Consider the following 17,442-nt stretch of genomic DNA (forward strand, 5'->3'; position numbering starts at 1 on the left):
AGGCTGGCTTTGAACCATGATCCTCAGATCTGAGCCTCTTGGGTAGAGTGCCCCTCTATTGCTATCTTACAACAACAGACTCTGTTTAACATTACCTTGTCCCAATCGCTATTAAAACCTGTTTATCAGCTACTGATTTAATCAGAGTAACATCTTAGTTGGTCCAAAATGAAATATTCTTCCAGCAGCTTATATATGTAGCCATGATTTTGGGTGTTAAGGAGAGACAATTATATACAAATGGCTTCTAGCTTAGATCTCATAGTGTAGTCAGGGAGATAAACATTGAACGAACACTTATCCCCCTGCCTTCCCCTCCTCCAAACAGAAATATTCGAGGAAAAGAACCTAAAATTGTGATACTAGATTCAAGCAATCCAATTACATATATAAAGAAATATTAAATATATTAAATACTATACAAAGTAGTCAGTTTTATTTCTAATTCATACTTATATGTAGAGGCATTATTAGTAGCTCCCTTTCACAAACGATTTAACCCCATTTGTCATGATTAGCATCACATAGAATTGAGAGTGATTCACACCAATTGAAATTTATGGCTTGTATCTCTTAATTCTGAGATTAGAGTGCAACCAAAGTCACTTTGGCTGCAGCCTGTCTCCAATCATTTGTTCTCTCTCATATTCTTTGCCCCTCCCCAGGATCTCATCATGTACCTCAGACTGGCCTTGAACTTGCCTCAGCCTTCCACCACCACTTGCTTCATTTTCTTCTCATTCTTTAGACACTACCTTTCCTTCATTTTGATTGCCGAACTCAGCTATAGAAACTCTTTCAATACAGTTCTTGGAACATTTAGGGTTGTAGTAGTAAGTTTGTTCGCAAATTCGAAAATTTGAACAAGGGGACAGTCACAACTCCATGCTGTTTATGGAGAACACAGGGACGAAGCTGTCATTACTGGGTACTCACTAATGTGCATGGCGGAAGATCAGATGTAGTAGAGAACAGACTCGGACCCCCTCTGTCACAGAGTTCAATCCGTTGGCGATGGGACATTAGACAAATAAAACTAGGAAGGCTGTGGAAAATCATATCAAGGCGTAAAAAAAAAGTCTAAGAAACATAAGTTTGGAAGCAGGGGATCAGAGAATTCCATCAGAATCCACACCAAGTGTTTTCTTTCCTAGGATGCAAGGTGCTAAGCGCTCCCGAGGACCCCACGAGGGAGCTGCAGCCCCAGCAGCGCGACCTTTGTCCGGACTGAGCACCGCCGATTTAGCGGCTTTCCGAGCGGGGCGGGGCGCCGGCGTCCTCCTGCATTGCTGTAGTGTGGGGAGAGTTTTCCACACCCAACTTTCGGATTGTTTTCCCTCACGTCTTCCCTTCCGCATCTCTCTGCCCCGTCCTCTCCTCGGCGGTGAAAGTCTCCCGTCAGCTCTGTCTCCCTCAGGAGCCTGATTTGGAGTTTTCCTCTCCGGATGTCCCACCTGCCTCTGGCTTCACGCAGATGGCTCGCGGGCCCTATCCTTTCTCCGCACGGCGGAGGACCCGACGGCTTGCAGGCGTGAGGCTGGCTGCCCAGGCTCTTCCTGCCCTTGGGCGGCCGACGGCCCCGCGCGAGCGCTCGGTGCGCGCTCCTGGCTGTCTGTGCCCGGAGCGTGCCCGCGCCAGGGGCCCGCGCGCGCTCCCGTCTCTCCTCGCGCCCGCGGCGGCCGGGACAACGCGCGCCGCCGCCGCCGCGCGCTCGTCTCCGGGCTACCCCAGCCGGCCCTAGCTAGCGGCGCGCGCACACCCGACTGGCCCAGGCTTCCCACTCGGGCCAGCGTACTCGTGGGTTCACTTTGCCCCGCCCCCAGGCGCCGCTGCTGGGCGCTTGCGCGGGGCGCGTGGCCGTGGCCGGGGTCTCCGCCGCCGCCGCCGCCGTCGCTGCCGCTGCCACCGCCGCCGCTGCCAGAGCAGCCGCCTCCGCCTCAGTCAGTCAGTCAGTCCCCAGCAATGGCGGAAGGAGGTGAGCGAGAGGAGCTGCTCTCGCCGCCGCCGGTCTCTCCGGCCAAGAGGCTGTGCCCATGGCCCAGCCCGCAGGCTCACCACCCCCGCGGCTTGCCCGGGGCGGCCGGCGGAGGGGTGGGGGGCGTCGGCAGCAGCTGCCTGGCCCCCGGGGCCCGCCCCCACCTGCAGCCGGAGTCCTTGCTGGACTGCGCCGCCAAGACGGTGGCGGAAAAGTGGGCGTACGAGCGGGTGGAGGAGCGCTTCGAACGGATCCCGGAGCCCGTGCAGCGCCGCATCGTCTACTGGTCCTTCCCTCGGAACGAGCGGGAGATCTGCATGTACTCTAGCTTCCAGTACCGGGGCGGCCCGGGCGCCGGCTCGGCTGGAGGCGCCGCGGGGGCTTCGCCGGCCGAGGAGGGGCCGCAGCCGCCCCCCGGGGCCGCCGCTCCGGCCGGCTCCGCCTCCGGGGCCTCGGCAGCTGGGGCGTCCCCCGGGCTGGGCACTGGGGCTGGCGCGGTCGGCGGCAGCGGCGGCGGCGGCGGCGGCGGTGGCGGCGGCGAGGGACTGCCGTTCCGCCGCGGCATCCGTCTGCTGGACAGCGGCTCCGTGGAGAACGTGCTGCAAGTCGGTAGGTGCTCGCCGGTCCCCTCTCTAGTCCCCGGCCTCCTCTTCTGCAGGTGCCTTCTCTCTGCCCCAGGCCGGGGTCAACACCGGGGCTTTCTGCCCAACTCCTGTATCCCTGCCGAAGGACAAACAAGTCACATAAAAAACTTTTCTCAACATTTCCTTTAAGTCCACTACTACGCTTTCACCCACTGGCCCTCTACCCCATTTCTTTCTTTTTGTTTGAAGAGCGAATAGGTAGGGCTCTCTCTCTCTCTCTCTCTCTCTCTCTCTCTCTCTCTCTCTCTCTCTCTCTCTCTCTCTCTCTCTCTCTTCCCCCTCTCTCCCTTGTCCCCACACCAGAGGCAAAAAGAATGGGGAAGTGTGCCTTTTTTGTATATACTAATTTCTAAATGCTTTTTTCCCCCCTTCTAATTTAAGTTTAGAGAGGAGAGGATTGTTAGTGAATCTGGAGCAAGCGGTCTTGGAGTGTTTGAGGGACAGGCTGTCACAGCCAGTGTGTAGTCCTAGCAGCTTGAATCTCTGTAATTAACTTTCACATTGGAAAAACAAAACAAAACAAAAACAAGATACCTTGCATTTCAGACTATTTTGATTGTCTGCTTGAATATTTTCCCCCTGAATCAGTGATGCTGGAAATTTAGACGGGACTAACAATAACCGAAGATGGAAATTGACAGCTTCTCCTCTCCGCACCCCCACCCAAGGAAAAAAAAAAGCCACACAATCTGGAGTGGGGGTGGGGTTTCTCTTCCTTGTCAGACTAGGGTAAATCAAAAGCTGGTCATACTGGATTTAAAATGCTTCTCATTTAACAAGTCTTTATAGGCTTTTGTTTTATCTTCTTTTTTTGTATGAAAATGGAAAATGATTTTCTTTTACTCCTCTTGAGCTTCTAGCCAGCTTGTTAATCTATTAAATATATAAACGGTCTGTACCTGATTTGTGGAATGATTAGGTAGAAAGAAAAAAAAGAGACATTGTTTAACATCGACTTTCTCTGTGGAAAATTTAAAAACGTTGTCTCCCCCCCGTCCCCCCTCCGTAGTTTGGATTACTATAGCACTCTACATTCTGGATGTATATACGTTATGCATTTTATTGTACAGTACATGCCAATGTATTTATTAAGGAAAATATTGATTTTTGAAAGAAGTTGGAAGGAGATTGTTTCACAAGCTCAGGCATGCATATATTGACCCCACATATTTAGCTCTCTTCTACCCAAGTAAAATCAACCTATCTAAAATTATTTTTATTTGCAGAGGAGTACATAGCAGTATTGCATATAGAGCAGTCTGCTTAGGGTTGTTAAGAATTACTAAATTCTGTGTTTCTTATTAAAACAACAGCATATCATAATTTGTTTTGCAAATGTGAAATGAAAATCCTGTGACAAAAAAGAGAAAATCCTGTGATACTGAATTGAGAAAGTTTTGTTTATTTGAAAGATGTTAGTCCTTTCTGTGTTTTTGTGTATTTTAGAAAGAATGAATTGAGTAGTTTTATACAAGTTTAATACTGAAATGTTGAAACCATGAAAATAAATATAAGTATTAATATGTAAGCTTTGATATTTCTGAGTTTAGGTCAGTTAACTTCTAGGATTCTTGTTTAAAATATTTTAAACGAAAGAATCAGTTTAAATGTTCATTTTAAAGTGAGGCAGATTTAAAAGAATGTTCAAACTTGAAAGAGCAAATGAGAGAAAAGAGTTCTAAAAATGTATCTATTTTTATTGTTATTATTAAGGTGATATACAGAAGGGATACTGTTTCATAAGTTAGGTAATGAGTACATTTTGGGCAATATCATCCCTCCCTTCCTTCACTCTCTCCCAGTTTCCCCTTCCCATCCCCACAAAAACACATATATATTTAAAGTGATTAAAATGACAAGTTCAAGTGAAATCAGATTTTGTGGATAAGGTAGATCATGTTTAAATCATCCCTCTCCCCCTCTTGTGCCAGTACCGAGGCTTGAACTTAGGACCTTTTGCTTTAGCATGGCTTTTCCCAGCCACAGCTGGCACTTTACCACTTGAGCATATCTCTAGTCTGGCTTTTTTTTCTGATTAGGGATCAAGTCTCATGGACTTTTCAAAGCCAGGCTGGCTTTGAACTTGCATTCTCAGATCTGAAGCTCTTGAGTAGTTAAGATGACAGGTATGAGCCACATATTCTTGGCAGGTATTTTTATTTTTATTTTATTTTATTTTGGGTCCGGTTGTGGGGCCTGAACTCTGAGCTGGGCACTGTCCCTCAGCTCTTCAGCTCAAGGCTAGTGCTCTAGCACTTGAGCCACAGCACCACTTCTGGCATTTTTTTCTGCTTATGTGGTGCTGAGGAATCTAACCCAAGGCCTCATGCATGTGAGGCAAGCACTCTACCACTGAGCCAACTTCCCAGCCCCTTGGCAGGTATTTTTAAAATATGATATTTGGTATGGGAAATGTAGTCACTTACATGATAATTTCAGAGTCTCTGAAAAAGATACATAAAAACATTTTTTTGCTGGGCTCCTGTGGCTCACGCCTGTAATCCTAGCTACTCAGGAGGCTGAGATCTGAGGATCATGGTTCAAAGCCAGCCCAGGCAGGAAAGTCCCTATGAGACTCTATTTCCAATTAACCACCAGAAAACTGGAAGCGGTGCTGTGGCTCAAGTGGTGAAGTGCTTGCTTTATGCTAAAGAGCTGAAGGATAGCACCCAGGTCCAGATTTCAAGCCCCACAACAAAACAAAATATTTTTTGACTCGTTTAGGGTTTCATGGAAGAAGATACAATGAATTAACCCCTTTTAGAAAATATTGTTTGGGAATCATGAACTATGTAATTTTTGCATTTCTGTCCTAAATTTATTCTAGTGGAGATAGAAAAGAAGGATATCACATTCTGTATCATACTGAGTTCTGTTTTTTGGAATAAATTACTTTATAAAATTAGAGACTTGTCTCACCTCCTAACCTTAAAATTTGGCATAACAATCTATATGATAGATTTTTTGAAAGTATTGTCCAGATTAGTGAGGAAGAGATTTGTATGTAGCAAAATAGTAACAGTTCTTTGAGTTACAACCTTCAAGTTGAGCTTAATTACTGAGTGGAGCTAATTAAGAATTTCACATATTTCTTTTCCACCATCTTGCAACCTCAGGAGTAGGAGGCTGATAAAGGTAGAAAGGAAAGAAATACCTGGCATTTTTATGATATCCATTTATTTATTTAAGTATTTATTTATTTGTTAATAGTGGGACTTGGACTTGGGGTCTGGGCATTATCCCTTAGCTTTTTCATTCAAGGCTGGTGTTTTACCACTTTGAGCCACAACTCTAATTCTGGTTTTTTTGGTGATTAATTAGAGATACAGTCTCATTGACTTTCCTGCCTGGAAACCTTTAAACCATGAACCTCAGCTCTCAGCCTCCCAACTAACTAGGATTATAGGCATGAGCCACTAGTGCCTGACCAAATAACTCTTCTAAAGAAAAGACTCATAAAGAAATTTAACTTTCTTTAAAAAGCACACCCCTAAGAGGTTGGAGCCATGGCTCAGTTGGTACAGTGCTGTCAATGAGCAAAAATGTTGGGTACCAAGTTTGAGTCCTGGTCTTGGACAAAAAAAAAAAAGAAACATCTATAAAGAGTATGTAGGTTCTATAACACCTAATTGCTTTCCATATATAGGTTAAATTCTAAAACTCCTAATTCCATGTGTTAGTTAAATTCTGAAATTTCTGGTTACTTCCATATTGAACCAGTAGGATTCAGGTACTTTGTAGAAAATAACACATTTTTGGATCAGAATAAAAAATTTTATTTACCTTGATGTCCAAAAAGGGGAGAATTATAGGTTTGTTGTCCTCAAAGGATACACTTTTTTTTTCTTTGTCATTCTTGGGGCTTGAACTCTGGGCCTTGGCACTGTCCCTCAGGTCTTCAAGCTCAAGGTGAGACTCTATCACTTGAGCCAAAGTGTCACTTCTGGTTTTCTGGTGGTTAATTGGAGATAAGAGTCTCATGACCTTTCCTGCCTGGGCTGGCTTTGACCCAGATCCTCAGATCTCAGCTCCGTAGTAGCTAGGATTACAGACATGAGCCACTGGCACCAGGACATTTTTTTTTAACATAACAGTACTGAATCAGAAATACTGCTCCTTTTAAAAAGGGGAAATGCAAATTAGTTTTTCATGGATATCTGTAAGTTTGAAATTGTGTCAATAGATTTGCAGTCTGATCATTTGCTCTCATAAAGGCAATGGAGTGTTTTTCACAACCACATTTGGGGTGTGTGTGTGTGTGTGTGTGTGTGTGTGTGTGTGTGTGTGTGTGTGTGTGTGTGTGTGTGTGTGTGTGTGTGTGTGTGTGTGTGTGTGTGTGTGTGTGTGTGTGTGTGTGTGTGTGTGTGTGTGTGTGTGTGTTGGTCCTGGGGCTTGACCTCAGTGCCTGGGCACTGTCCTTGTGCTTTTTTGCTCAAGTCTAGAGCAGTCTACCACTTGAGTCACAGCTCCTCTTTGGGCTTTTTGGTGGTTAATTTGAGATAACAGTTTTATGGACTCTCTAGCCTGGTCTGGCTTTGATCCTTGATCCTCAGATCTCAGCCTCTTGAGTAGCTAGGATTACAGGTTTAAGCCACTGGCACTTGACCACAGCCATATTTTTAATATGTTTTAGAACCATGGAGGGCTGGGAAGTTGGCTCAGTGGTAGTGCCTCATGTGCATGAGGCCCTGGGTTCAGTTCCTCAGCACCACATAAACAGAAAAAGTTGAAAGTGGTGCTGTGGCTCAAGTGGTAGAGTGCTAGCCTTGAGCTGAAGAGTTCAGGGACAGTGCCCAGGCCCAGAGTTCAAGCCCACAACTGACAAAAAATAAATAGAACCATGGAAATATCAGTACTATAAACCTTGGAAAACATTTATTCCATAGTCTGTAGATATCCTAAGAATGAAACAACTATAATATATTAATAGTTTTAAGATTTTGACCTTTTTTGCTATCATATTCTAAATTAATGTCTCTGTGTTTGAAAAAATCAAAGGAGATTCATACCTTCTCAAGAAATCAGAATGGATTAAAAGAAAAGAAGTATTAATAGTTTTTTTCTCATAAACACTGAAAATTTTTTATTTGGATTTTAAAAGTTGAGTCATTATGAAGGAGCCTTCTGTATCTATTATAATTTGATTATGTGAATATCCAGAAATTTTAAGTAGATTCTAATAGGTGATTTCAACAAATTCCTATATTTGTAGCCTAAATATTTTCAAATAAGCACATAATTTGTCCTTTGATAATCTTCCAGGCTAGAGCTGTAGTACTAAGTATTACCTAATGTGGATGAGGTACAATTACAAAGTAACAGTTACAGACAAAAGAGGTCCACTTCAGTAATTCATCTATAACTTAAATATCAAGTAATAAGTTCATAATTATCTGCAGTTGTATATAATAAAAAACATGTCTCTGAACTCTTTTTCTATAGTATAACTTTTTTTGGCCAATCTTGTGGCTTTGAACTCAGGGCTTGGGCACTGTCCTTGAGCTTCTTTTGCTCAAAGCTAGCACTCTACCACTTGAGCCACAGTGCTACTTCTGGCTTTTTCTGTTTATGTGGTACTGAGGAATTGAACCGAGGGCTTCATGCATGCAAGGCAAGCACTCTACCACTGAGCCACATTCCCAGTATAACTTTTATGAAATGTATCAGTAGTCAGTACAACTGATGTTGATTTTGTGTCTGTACATATGTATGTGTTTGTATATGTAGTGCAGGTGATTCGATGTTGATCTGAATTATACCTGTAGCCCCAGTTTTGACTTTTATATTTGTTTTTATTACATTTGGGGAAATATCTGATATAAGTCAATAAAAGTTAAATTAATTTATTGGCTTATATCAGTTATATGTGGGAGTGGAGGTTCGTAACATCTCCACAATTGTTTAAACTGTATTCCAGTTTTGGGTGTTGAAAATTACGTATACTTTAGGATTTTGGGAACTGGGGCTTCATGGTAGAGCACAAAGCCCCAGGTTTGATCCTCAGTACCATAAGAAAAAGAGTTAAAAAATCTAGTATTATTGAAGTATGTGTATTATGAATTTTATTTTATTTTATTTTATTTTTTTGGGTCCAGTTGGTGGGGCCTGAACTCTGGGCCTGTGCGCTGTCCCTAGCTCTTCAGCTCAAGGCTAGCACTCTACCACTTGAGCCACAGCGCCACTTCCGGCTTTTTTCTTTTTGCTTATGTGGTGCTGAGGAATCGAACCCAGGGCCTCAGGCATGCAAGGCAAGCGCTCTACTACTGAGCCACCTTCCCAGCCCCATGTATTATGAATTTTAAAGTAAAGAGATTGGAAATTTATTTATGCCTATATGAAACAATTCATTTTTCTTGTTTCAACAATGGCTGTAAAAAGTCAAAATATTGTCAGTATATTATCATGGTATTATATGACTATATACATGTGTTAAATGTAGAACTATACACAATAGTATTTGATATTAGAAATAGATTATTCTGTTCAGGATTATGAATATAGCTCAGTGGTAGAGGACTTGCCTGCCATTTGCATGGTCCTGAATTTGATCCCAGCACTAAAAAAAAGAAAAAAAAAGTGGAAAATAATTAATTTCAGATTACTTTTATATGAGTTCTCTACCTTGTAATTTATTTAAATAGTCATTTCTGAAATAGGCAGGATATGTATTGGGCACATTTAGCTAGTATACTAAGGAAGTCACAATCATTTTAATACTAGCTTTAGTATTATCTGATCATATACTAATTATTCTGATACTTTTTTTTTTGGCCAGTCCTGGGATATGAACTCAGGGCCTGGGCTCTATCCCTGAGCCTGTCTGTGTTCAAGGCTAGCACTCTACCACTTGAGCCACAGCACCATTTCTGGCTTTTTCTGTTTATGTTATACTAAGGAATCAAACCCTTAGAATGGTTAATGTGATTTACCCTAAATGGTTTTCAGTAAATATTTATTTAGTTAGTTTTTGTTGGTCATGGGGCTTGAATTTTGGGCCTGGGTGCTGTCCCTCAGGTCTTCAGCTCAAGGCTAGCACTCTACCACTTGAGCCACAGCACCACTTCCAATTTTCTGGTGGTTTACTGGAGGTAAGAGTTTCATGGCCTTTCCTGCCTAGGCTGGCTTTGGACCGAGATCCTCAGATCTCAGCCTCCTGAGTAGCTAGGATTATAGGCATGAGCCACTGGTGCCTGGCTAGTAAGTATTTATTGAATAAATCAGTAAATGTTCTCATGCCTTTTAAAATTTATATAGTTTGGTCATGTCTCTTGATTTTTATGTGACTGAAGCTTGGAAAAAATACTGGCATTTTATGACCTAATCTCTGGACGTTTCTGATTTTTAAAACAATTACATAAATAAAAGAAAAATACCCTCAGTGCTTGCTATTAACTGGCTCTTGATTTGTGTGTGTGTATGTGTGTATATACAAGACCTGGGACTTGAACTAAGAGCCTGGGTGCTGTCCCTAAGCTTTTTTTGCTCAAGGCTAGCACTCTATCACGTGAGCCACATCTCTACTTTCAGCTTTTTGCTGGTTATTTGGAGATAGGAGTCCCACAGACTTTCTTGCCATGGGGCTGGCTTCAAACTGTGATCCTCAGATCTCAGCCTACTGTGTAGCTAGATTTATAGGCATGAGTCACTGGCACCTGGCTTGATTATTTATTGAATTAAAATTTAGGCATTTGTATAAAGCCCAGAAAATAATTGATCACTTTTATTTGTAGAATTGATCACCTTTGTTTCTAAAATAGTCTTTTTTTTTCTTTAGACTTCTTCTTTAGATTTTTCATCAAACCTAAACTCTTGAGTACTACATTATATTGCCATCTTTCTGTAGGCAAGAAGCTTTCTGTAGGCAAGAACATGATTCTGAATCTCTAAAACTTGTTTTTGAAAAATTCTGTTTTTGCTGGGTGCCTGTGGCTCACACCTGTAATCCTTGCAATTCAGGAGGCTGAGATCTGAAGATTGAAGTTCAAAGCCAGCCCGGGCAGGGAAGTCCATGAGCTCCAATAAACCACCAGAAAACTGGAAGTGGCGCTGTGGCTCAAGTGGTAGAGTGCTTGCCTTGAGCTGAAGAACTGAGGGACAGGGCCCAGGCCCAGAGTTGAAGCCCCATGACTGACAAAAAATATAAATAAAATAAATATTTCTGTTTTTGTTTTTGTCAATGGCTTTCCCCCCCTCTTTGTAATGAATTTATACGTATAGTATTCAGGATAGTATAATGATGTTAACTTCTTGTTTTTAGTTTATTTTTTATTAGCTTACATTAGTCATATAGAGGAACAGTGTTAACTTCTAAAAAAAAGGGAAAAGTGAAATTTCCTTCTATTTAGTGTTTTTCTTGTTCAAAAGACAGGTGTCAGTACACTTATCATTTAATCCTTAGACAAGTGCAGATTAAAACCCAAGGAAATAACCTATGTTATACACATACTAGGTTGGTTACAAATAAAAAGACTGACAGTACAAAGTGCTGACAAAGAAGTAGAGAAATTGGAATTTTCATAAATTTTTGGTGTGGATAAAAATGGTATGGCTACTTTGGAAAATAATTTCTTAAGTTAATTTTATAAGAAAACAATGAGATTTAGCAATTCTACCCCTAAGTATTTACCTGCGAGTAAGGAAAACATAGTTCATCTGAAAACTGGAATATTCATAGCAGCTTTATTCATAATAGCTTTGAACTGCAAACAATCAAAATGCTTATCAAGTGAATGAATACATTGTTTTTTATTCATACAGTAGAATAATTTTTCAGCAATTAAGCTAATACCAATGTGCATGGATCTCAAAAGGATTATGCTAAATAAACCAGACACAAAAGACTATATACAACTTAATTCCATGTATGTGAATTTTTAGAAAGTCCAAAGCTATTGGAACATAGATCATGGTTCTAGGGAAGAAGGGAAATGAGAGTGAGGAAGCTTGGGGGCTGTGTGTGTGTGTGTATGTGTGTGTGTGTGTGTGTGTGTGTGTGTGTGTGTGTGATGAAATGTTCTATGTCACAATTTGGTGGTCATAAAATTGTATCCACTTGCCAGAACTTACCAGCTGAATGCTTAAGATTGGTAAATTTTAGCCAGGTGCCCGTGGCTTACAACTGTAATCCTTGCTACTCAGGAGGCTGAAATCTGAGGATTGCAGTTCAAAACCAGCATGGTTAGGAAAGTCTATGAAACTCTGATCTCCAATTAACTCTGGAAAAGCAGACAGTAGAGGGGTGCCTTAAGTGGTAGAGTGCTAGCCTGAAGCACAAAAGCTCAGGGATAGGGCCCGGGCACAGGGTTCAAGCCCTAGGATTGCCACCAAAACCCCAAAAAAAGATTGGTAAATTTTGTTGTGTGTAAATTATACCCCAGTAGAAGCTCAGTTTTGTAATCCTAGCTACTTAGAAGATGGAGAGCTGGAGACTGAGGTCTGAGGCTAGCCCAGGCAAAAAGTTGTGTAAGAGACTCCATCTTAATCAATGGCTGGGCAAGGTAGCTTGCACTTGTTATCTCAGCTTCATGGGAAGCACAATGAGTGCAGAGGTCCATGCCTGTCACCCACAATTACATGGTGAAGCACCAAGTAGGATTGTAGCCCAGGCCAGCCTGGATGTAAAAAGCAAGACCCTACTTTGAAAATAGCCAATGCTAAAAGTTGCTGGAAGTAAGGCTAATGTTATACAGAGCCTGCCTTACCAGGGTGAGGCCCTGAGGTCAAACCCCAGTACTGAAAAAACATGAAAGAATTGTGAATCTTTGTGTCACATCTGTTTGTGAGACTGAAGTCTGTTGTCAGCAATCAGACTGTTGGCATTCCAGAAATCGTTGACTTCTCTCAGAAGGGACTTAATGTTATCTGGAAGGGCCCCAGAGGAACTCCGCGGAGGGACATCAGTCAAATCACTGTCAGTATCCTTGGAAAGAAAAATAAGAGGCTTTGATTAATAAATGGTTGAGAAACAGAGGTAGTGGCTACTGTTCATGTTATCTGTAGTCGTGTACAGAACACAGGGTTTCTGTTACAGGATGAGGTCTATGTGTACTCACTTCCCCATCAAGGTCGTTATTCAGGAAAATTAATCTCTTGTTGAAATCCTAAATTTCTTGAGTAAAAAATGTATCTGAAGGGTTTGCATGGGACCAATTATTGCTTGTTCAGTATCTCAAGCCCAGAAGGATGACTTAGAATCCTTGAAGGAAACAACATTGAATCTATTTCAAATGCAGCTGCTTTGATTTGGCAAACCTCAACAGTTTAAAAACAAGAATAGCAGTATTGGATGTGTAGAGCACAGTGGTGTTGAGCACTTACTCTACCATATATGGTGAGGCCTAAGGTTCACAGTCCCCAGAACGCACGCGTGCATGCGTGCGCGCACGCGCGTACACACACACACACACACACACAGAAAATTTGGGGATGGTATCTATGTTTCTGAAAAACGGATGGATCAGCAGGATGAGGAAAAAGATCTAAGTGCTGTCCAGCTGAAGAGACAAGTTGCCAGATTATAAAACCTATCTGCAGTAGTTTAATTATGCAACAAAACACCTCTATTGGGTTAGGAAGAGAAAAAGGTATTTTGAGTTCCAATCTTGGATTCACATTAAAATCACCTGTAGGAAGTTGGGCTCAGGCCTATAATACTAGCTATACAGAAGGCTGAGATTTAAGGATCTTGGTTTAAAGCCAGTTCAGGCAGGAAAGCCCATTATTTTTCAGTGGTAGAGTGCTAGTCTTGATCAAAAAAGCTCAGAAATAGCACCCAGGCCCTGAGTTAAAGCTCCATGACTAGCACCCCTTCAAAAAAATTAACTGTAGATTTTTTTTTAAACTGACAGTACCAGAACTTACTCCTTGATACTTCAGCTAGAATCTGTTGAGAATAAGGACCAAATTTCAGCATTAAAAAAAGTTCCCAGTTAGTTTATATTCAGCCAATGTTTAGAAGTACTACTCTCAAAAAATGGTTACCTTCAGTAGTTTTATTACTTTTTCTGAATTTATTGCTTAAAATGAAAACAATTTGTAGTTTTTACAGCATAAATACAATGGATTATGTCAACTTTCTCTTATTCTCTATTCAGTTTCATCTGTCTTTCAGTGTACTAATGGATTTCAAAGAGAATTATTCTCTTACCACATAAAGAATATTTCTCCCTGTATTTTGGAAAGTCTTATTTCCAACTATATAAATTGTTTGCCATTGTCACTGTCATCAAAAGACACTTGTATTAATGCAATGCCAAGTTATAATTTTCCTCATGCTTGTTCATTCATTTATAAAAGTTAATATTTTTAATGTTCTATAAATATAGAACTTAATTTCTTTATTATAATTTAATATAGGAGACATAAAAATATCATTTAATGCCATATTTTATAATAAGGCAGGGAGTAGGAAGTAATTAACTAGAGGAATGGGAACAACTGGATATAAATTGCCCTATTTTAATATAATTCCAGTTATAAGAAATTTTAAAAATTATATCTAATATGCAATATTGAGAACACTGTTGACTGTTATGAGTTTGATCTTTCATGCATTTCCTTATGTCCTCTAATACTGTAGTAAATGATTAATTCAAAGGAATTATATTAATAAACAGAAAGACAGATATTGTCAAATACTATTTTTTCTCAAAACAAACTACATATTTCTGTCTTTACAATAGGTTTGTTATCTTTAGAAAATCCTTTTTTAAATAAAAATTATTGCTTCTTTTAGGTACAGATATATGATGGAACTAATGACTGAAATAGCAAATAGCTTTTGTCCATTCATTCATTATTTTGTACTCAGGAAGCAGATACATTGTTTTGTTGAAAGGCTTGGTGACAATTACACTTTCCCTATTCATGCATGGTTTTATTGACTGAAAGCCTGTATATAGCATTAGTAAATCCAGGAAAAGCCAGTCTTTTTTATTTTTTTGTCTTGAACTCAGAGTCTGGGTGCTGTTCCTGAGCTTTTTCACTCAAGGCTACCGCTCTACCATTTTCAGCCTCAGTACCACTTCTGCTTTTCTGGTAGTTAATTGGAAATAAGGATTTTATAGGCTTTCCTGCCAGGGCTGGCTTCAAACCATGATCCTCAGATCTCAGCCTCCTGAGTAGCCAGGATTACAGATGTGAGCTACCAGTGCCCTGCTTAGACTGTTCTTATTTTGCTTAAATCTATGAACATTTGATAAACTGATATTCCTGGCAATCATTGCCAACATAGCATTGGTGTCACTAGTAGTAAAAAAAAAAATGCTTCCCTACATAATGGTTCTCTAGCCAGAAAATAATAAACATTGACAAGAATGTGGGGAATTGGAACCCTTTGGAGTAAAAGATGGTGTATGGATGCTATGGAAAATGGAATAGTAACCGGGTACTGATGTAATCCTAGCCACTCTGGAGGCTGAGATCTGAGGATCCCAGCTTGGGCAGGAAAGTATGTCAGACTCTTATCTACAATTAACTACTAGAAAACTGGAAGTGGTACTGTGGCTCAAAGTGGTAGAGGACTAGCCTTGAGTAAAAAGCACAGGGATAGCTCCCACTCTGAGTTCAAACCACACAACTGACAAAAACAAAAAACAAAAAACAAAACAAAACAAAACAAAAAAAAACCCCCCAGGTATAATGATTCCTTAAAAAACTAAAAAGAGGGGCTGGGAAGGTGGCTCAGTGGTAGGGCACTTGCCTTGCATGCCTGAGGCCCTGGGTTCGATTCCTTAGCACCACATAAGCAAAAAGAAAAAGCCGGAAGTGGCGCTGTGGCTCAAGTGGTAGAGCACTAGCCTTGAGCTGAAGAGCTGAGGGACAGCGCCCAGGCCCAGAGTTTAGGCCCCACGACCGGACCCCCCCCCCCCCAAAAAAAAAAACCAAAAAAAAACAACTAAAAAGAAATGGCTGGGAAGGTGGCTTGGTGATAGAGTGCTTGCCTTGCATGCATGAGGCCCTGGGTTTGATTCCTCAGCTCCATATAAGCAGAAAAAGCCAGAAGTAGCACTGTGGCTCAAGTAGTATAGAGTGATAGCCTTGAGGTGAAGAGCTGAGGGACAGCTCCCAGGCCTAGAATTCAAGCCCCACAACTGACAACAAAAAAATTAAAAAGAATAGCCATATGATTCTAGATTTGTACTTGAGTGTATATAACCTGAAAGAATTGAAAGGAAGAGTTGAGCACCATATTATTCACAATAGCCAAAAGCTAGAACTTACATGTCCATCAGTAGATGAATGGATCAACAAAATATGATATATACACACAGTAAAATAACATTTATCCTTTAAAAAGAATGAAATCCTGAGAGGTACTTTAACAGGGTTAAACTTTGAAGACATTATGATATGTCATTATGAAATAGTCTTCAATGAAATAAGCCCATCACAAAAGAACAAGTATTCTGAGTCCACTTAGATAAGGCATCTAGAATAGGCAAATTCACAAGGATAGAAAGTAGAATAGTAGTTGTTAGAAGCTAAAGGAAAAGAGGAAAAGAGTTACGTTTAATGGTTAAAAAGGTTTAGCATGGGATGGTAAAAGTTCTGGAAATGGATAGTGTTGATGGTCGAACAACAGTGTGTAAATATACTCAATACTACTGAATCATGCACTAAAAATAGCAAGTACTTATATATTTTACTACAATAAACATGAAAACTACATATTACATGATTCCATTTATATGAAATGTCCAGAATAGATTATTAACAGTTAGGGATGGGAAAAATGATTGTTGCTGGATATCAGGTTTCCTCTGGGGTGATAAAAATGTTCTAAAATTGGATAATGGCAATGGTTGCACAAGTCTATAAAAATACAAAATACTACTTGGAGATGATGAATCCATGATATATTAATTATATTGTAATAAAGAAATTATTAGGAAACAAATGTTCCAAAAAGGAAAGAAAAACAAAGATCTGCTTTATAGGGAATGAAATATAAATTCCTAAGCATTATGTTTGGAGACATGGCTTTAAATTCTAATTCTATCATTTTCTAGCTGTGTAATGTTGGACAGGTTACTTAATCTCTCTGCCTCAGTTTCCTTGTCTGTAAAATGGGGACAGCAATACCTTGTCCGAATGTTGACATGATAGTTAAATGAGAGGTATGTATAAAGATGGCTCATAATTTCTTGGACATGGTAGGAATACTGTGAATATTTTCTTTATTTTCTCCTTTCCTGCCTCTTAAAATTCTATCCATTTTCTTACCTACTTAGTTGCAATTAAAAATTCCTTCCACTTTAGTCGTATGCATTATTCAGTGAGTATTTATCAAGAACCAATATTGTAGGCAGGTTCTGATGTGTCTACTGGAGATATGGCAATGAACAAAAGTGTTTTTTTTTTTTTTATGGAGCATATATTTTAGTGGTGATAGAAACACTTTCTGTGTTCATCTTGTGTTATAATTGTTACAAGTATTACTTTTCCTTACAGATGGTAAGTTCTTGTAGGACAAGATTGCATCCTAAAAGATATTCAGCACTGTACTTAATAGATTCATAATGGACTTTCTTTTTGCTGTGCTTGGGCCTCTTGCATGCTAGGCAAGCAGTATACCACTGAGCTACATATCTAGCATCCCTCCCAATGGATTTTTGTATGTGTTGGTTATTTTGAAAAATAAATTTATTTTTATTATTAAGGTGTTGCACAAATGGGTTACCATTTCATAAGTTGGATAAAGAGTACATTTCTTTGTTTGTTCAGTGCCACCTCTTCCTTTGTTTTTCCCCAGTTTCCCATCCCATCCCTGTCCACAAATTACATAAGTCATTTTCCACATAGTGTTTACTGAATAGCATAATT

At 40.5% G+C, this 17,442-nt stretch overlaps 2 protein-coding genes and 1 pseudogene across 4 annotated transcripts in view; 2 read left to right on the forward strand and 1 right to left on the reverse strand.

Moving 5' to 3' along the window:
* The window catches only part of LOC138823624 (4-hydroxyphenylpyruvate dioxygenase-like protein), a 54,764-nt gene extending 53,011 nt beyond the window's left edge, over positions 1–1,753 (reverse strand). For both annotated transcript variants that reach the window (XM_070017041.1, XM_070017040.1), the window contains exon 1: positions 681–1,753. The gene's annotated coding sequence lies outside the window, so the exon portion shown is untranslated. The remainder of the gene's footprint in view (positions 1–680) is intronic.
* A 204-nt stretch (positions 1,754–1,957) lies between these two features.
* The window catches only part of LOC138823626 (zinc finger SWIM domain-containing protein 5-like), a 121,302-nt gene continuing 105,817 nt past the window's right edge, over positions 1,958–17,442 (forward strand). For both annotated transcript variants that reach the window (XM_070017042.1, XM_070017044.1), the window contains exon 1: positions 1,958–2,584. In XM_070017042.1, the coding sequence (XP_069873143.1) occupies positions 1,963–2,584 (622 nt within the window). In that variant the 5' untranslated portion in view covers positions 1,958–1,962. The remainder of the gene's footprint in view (positions 2,585–17,442) is intronic.
* LOC138823579 (large ribosomal subunit protein uL6-like) lies at positions 12,172–12,904 on the forward strand (annotated as a pseudogene).

Source organism: Dipodomys merriami, unplaced genomic scaffold (assembly GCF_024711535.1).
Source record: "Dipodomys merriami isolate MVZ:Mamm:240054 unplaced genomic scaffold, mDipMer1.0.p SCAF_121, whole genome shotgun sequence".
Lineage (NCBI taxonomy): Eukaryota > Metazoa > Chordata > Mammalia > Rodentia > Heteromyidae > Dipodomys > Dipodomys merriami.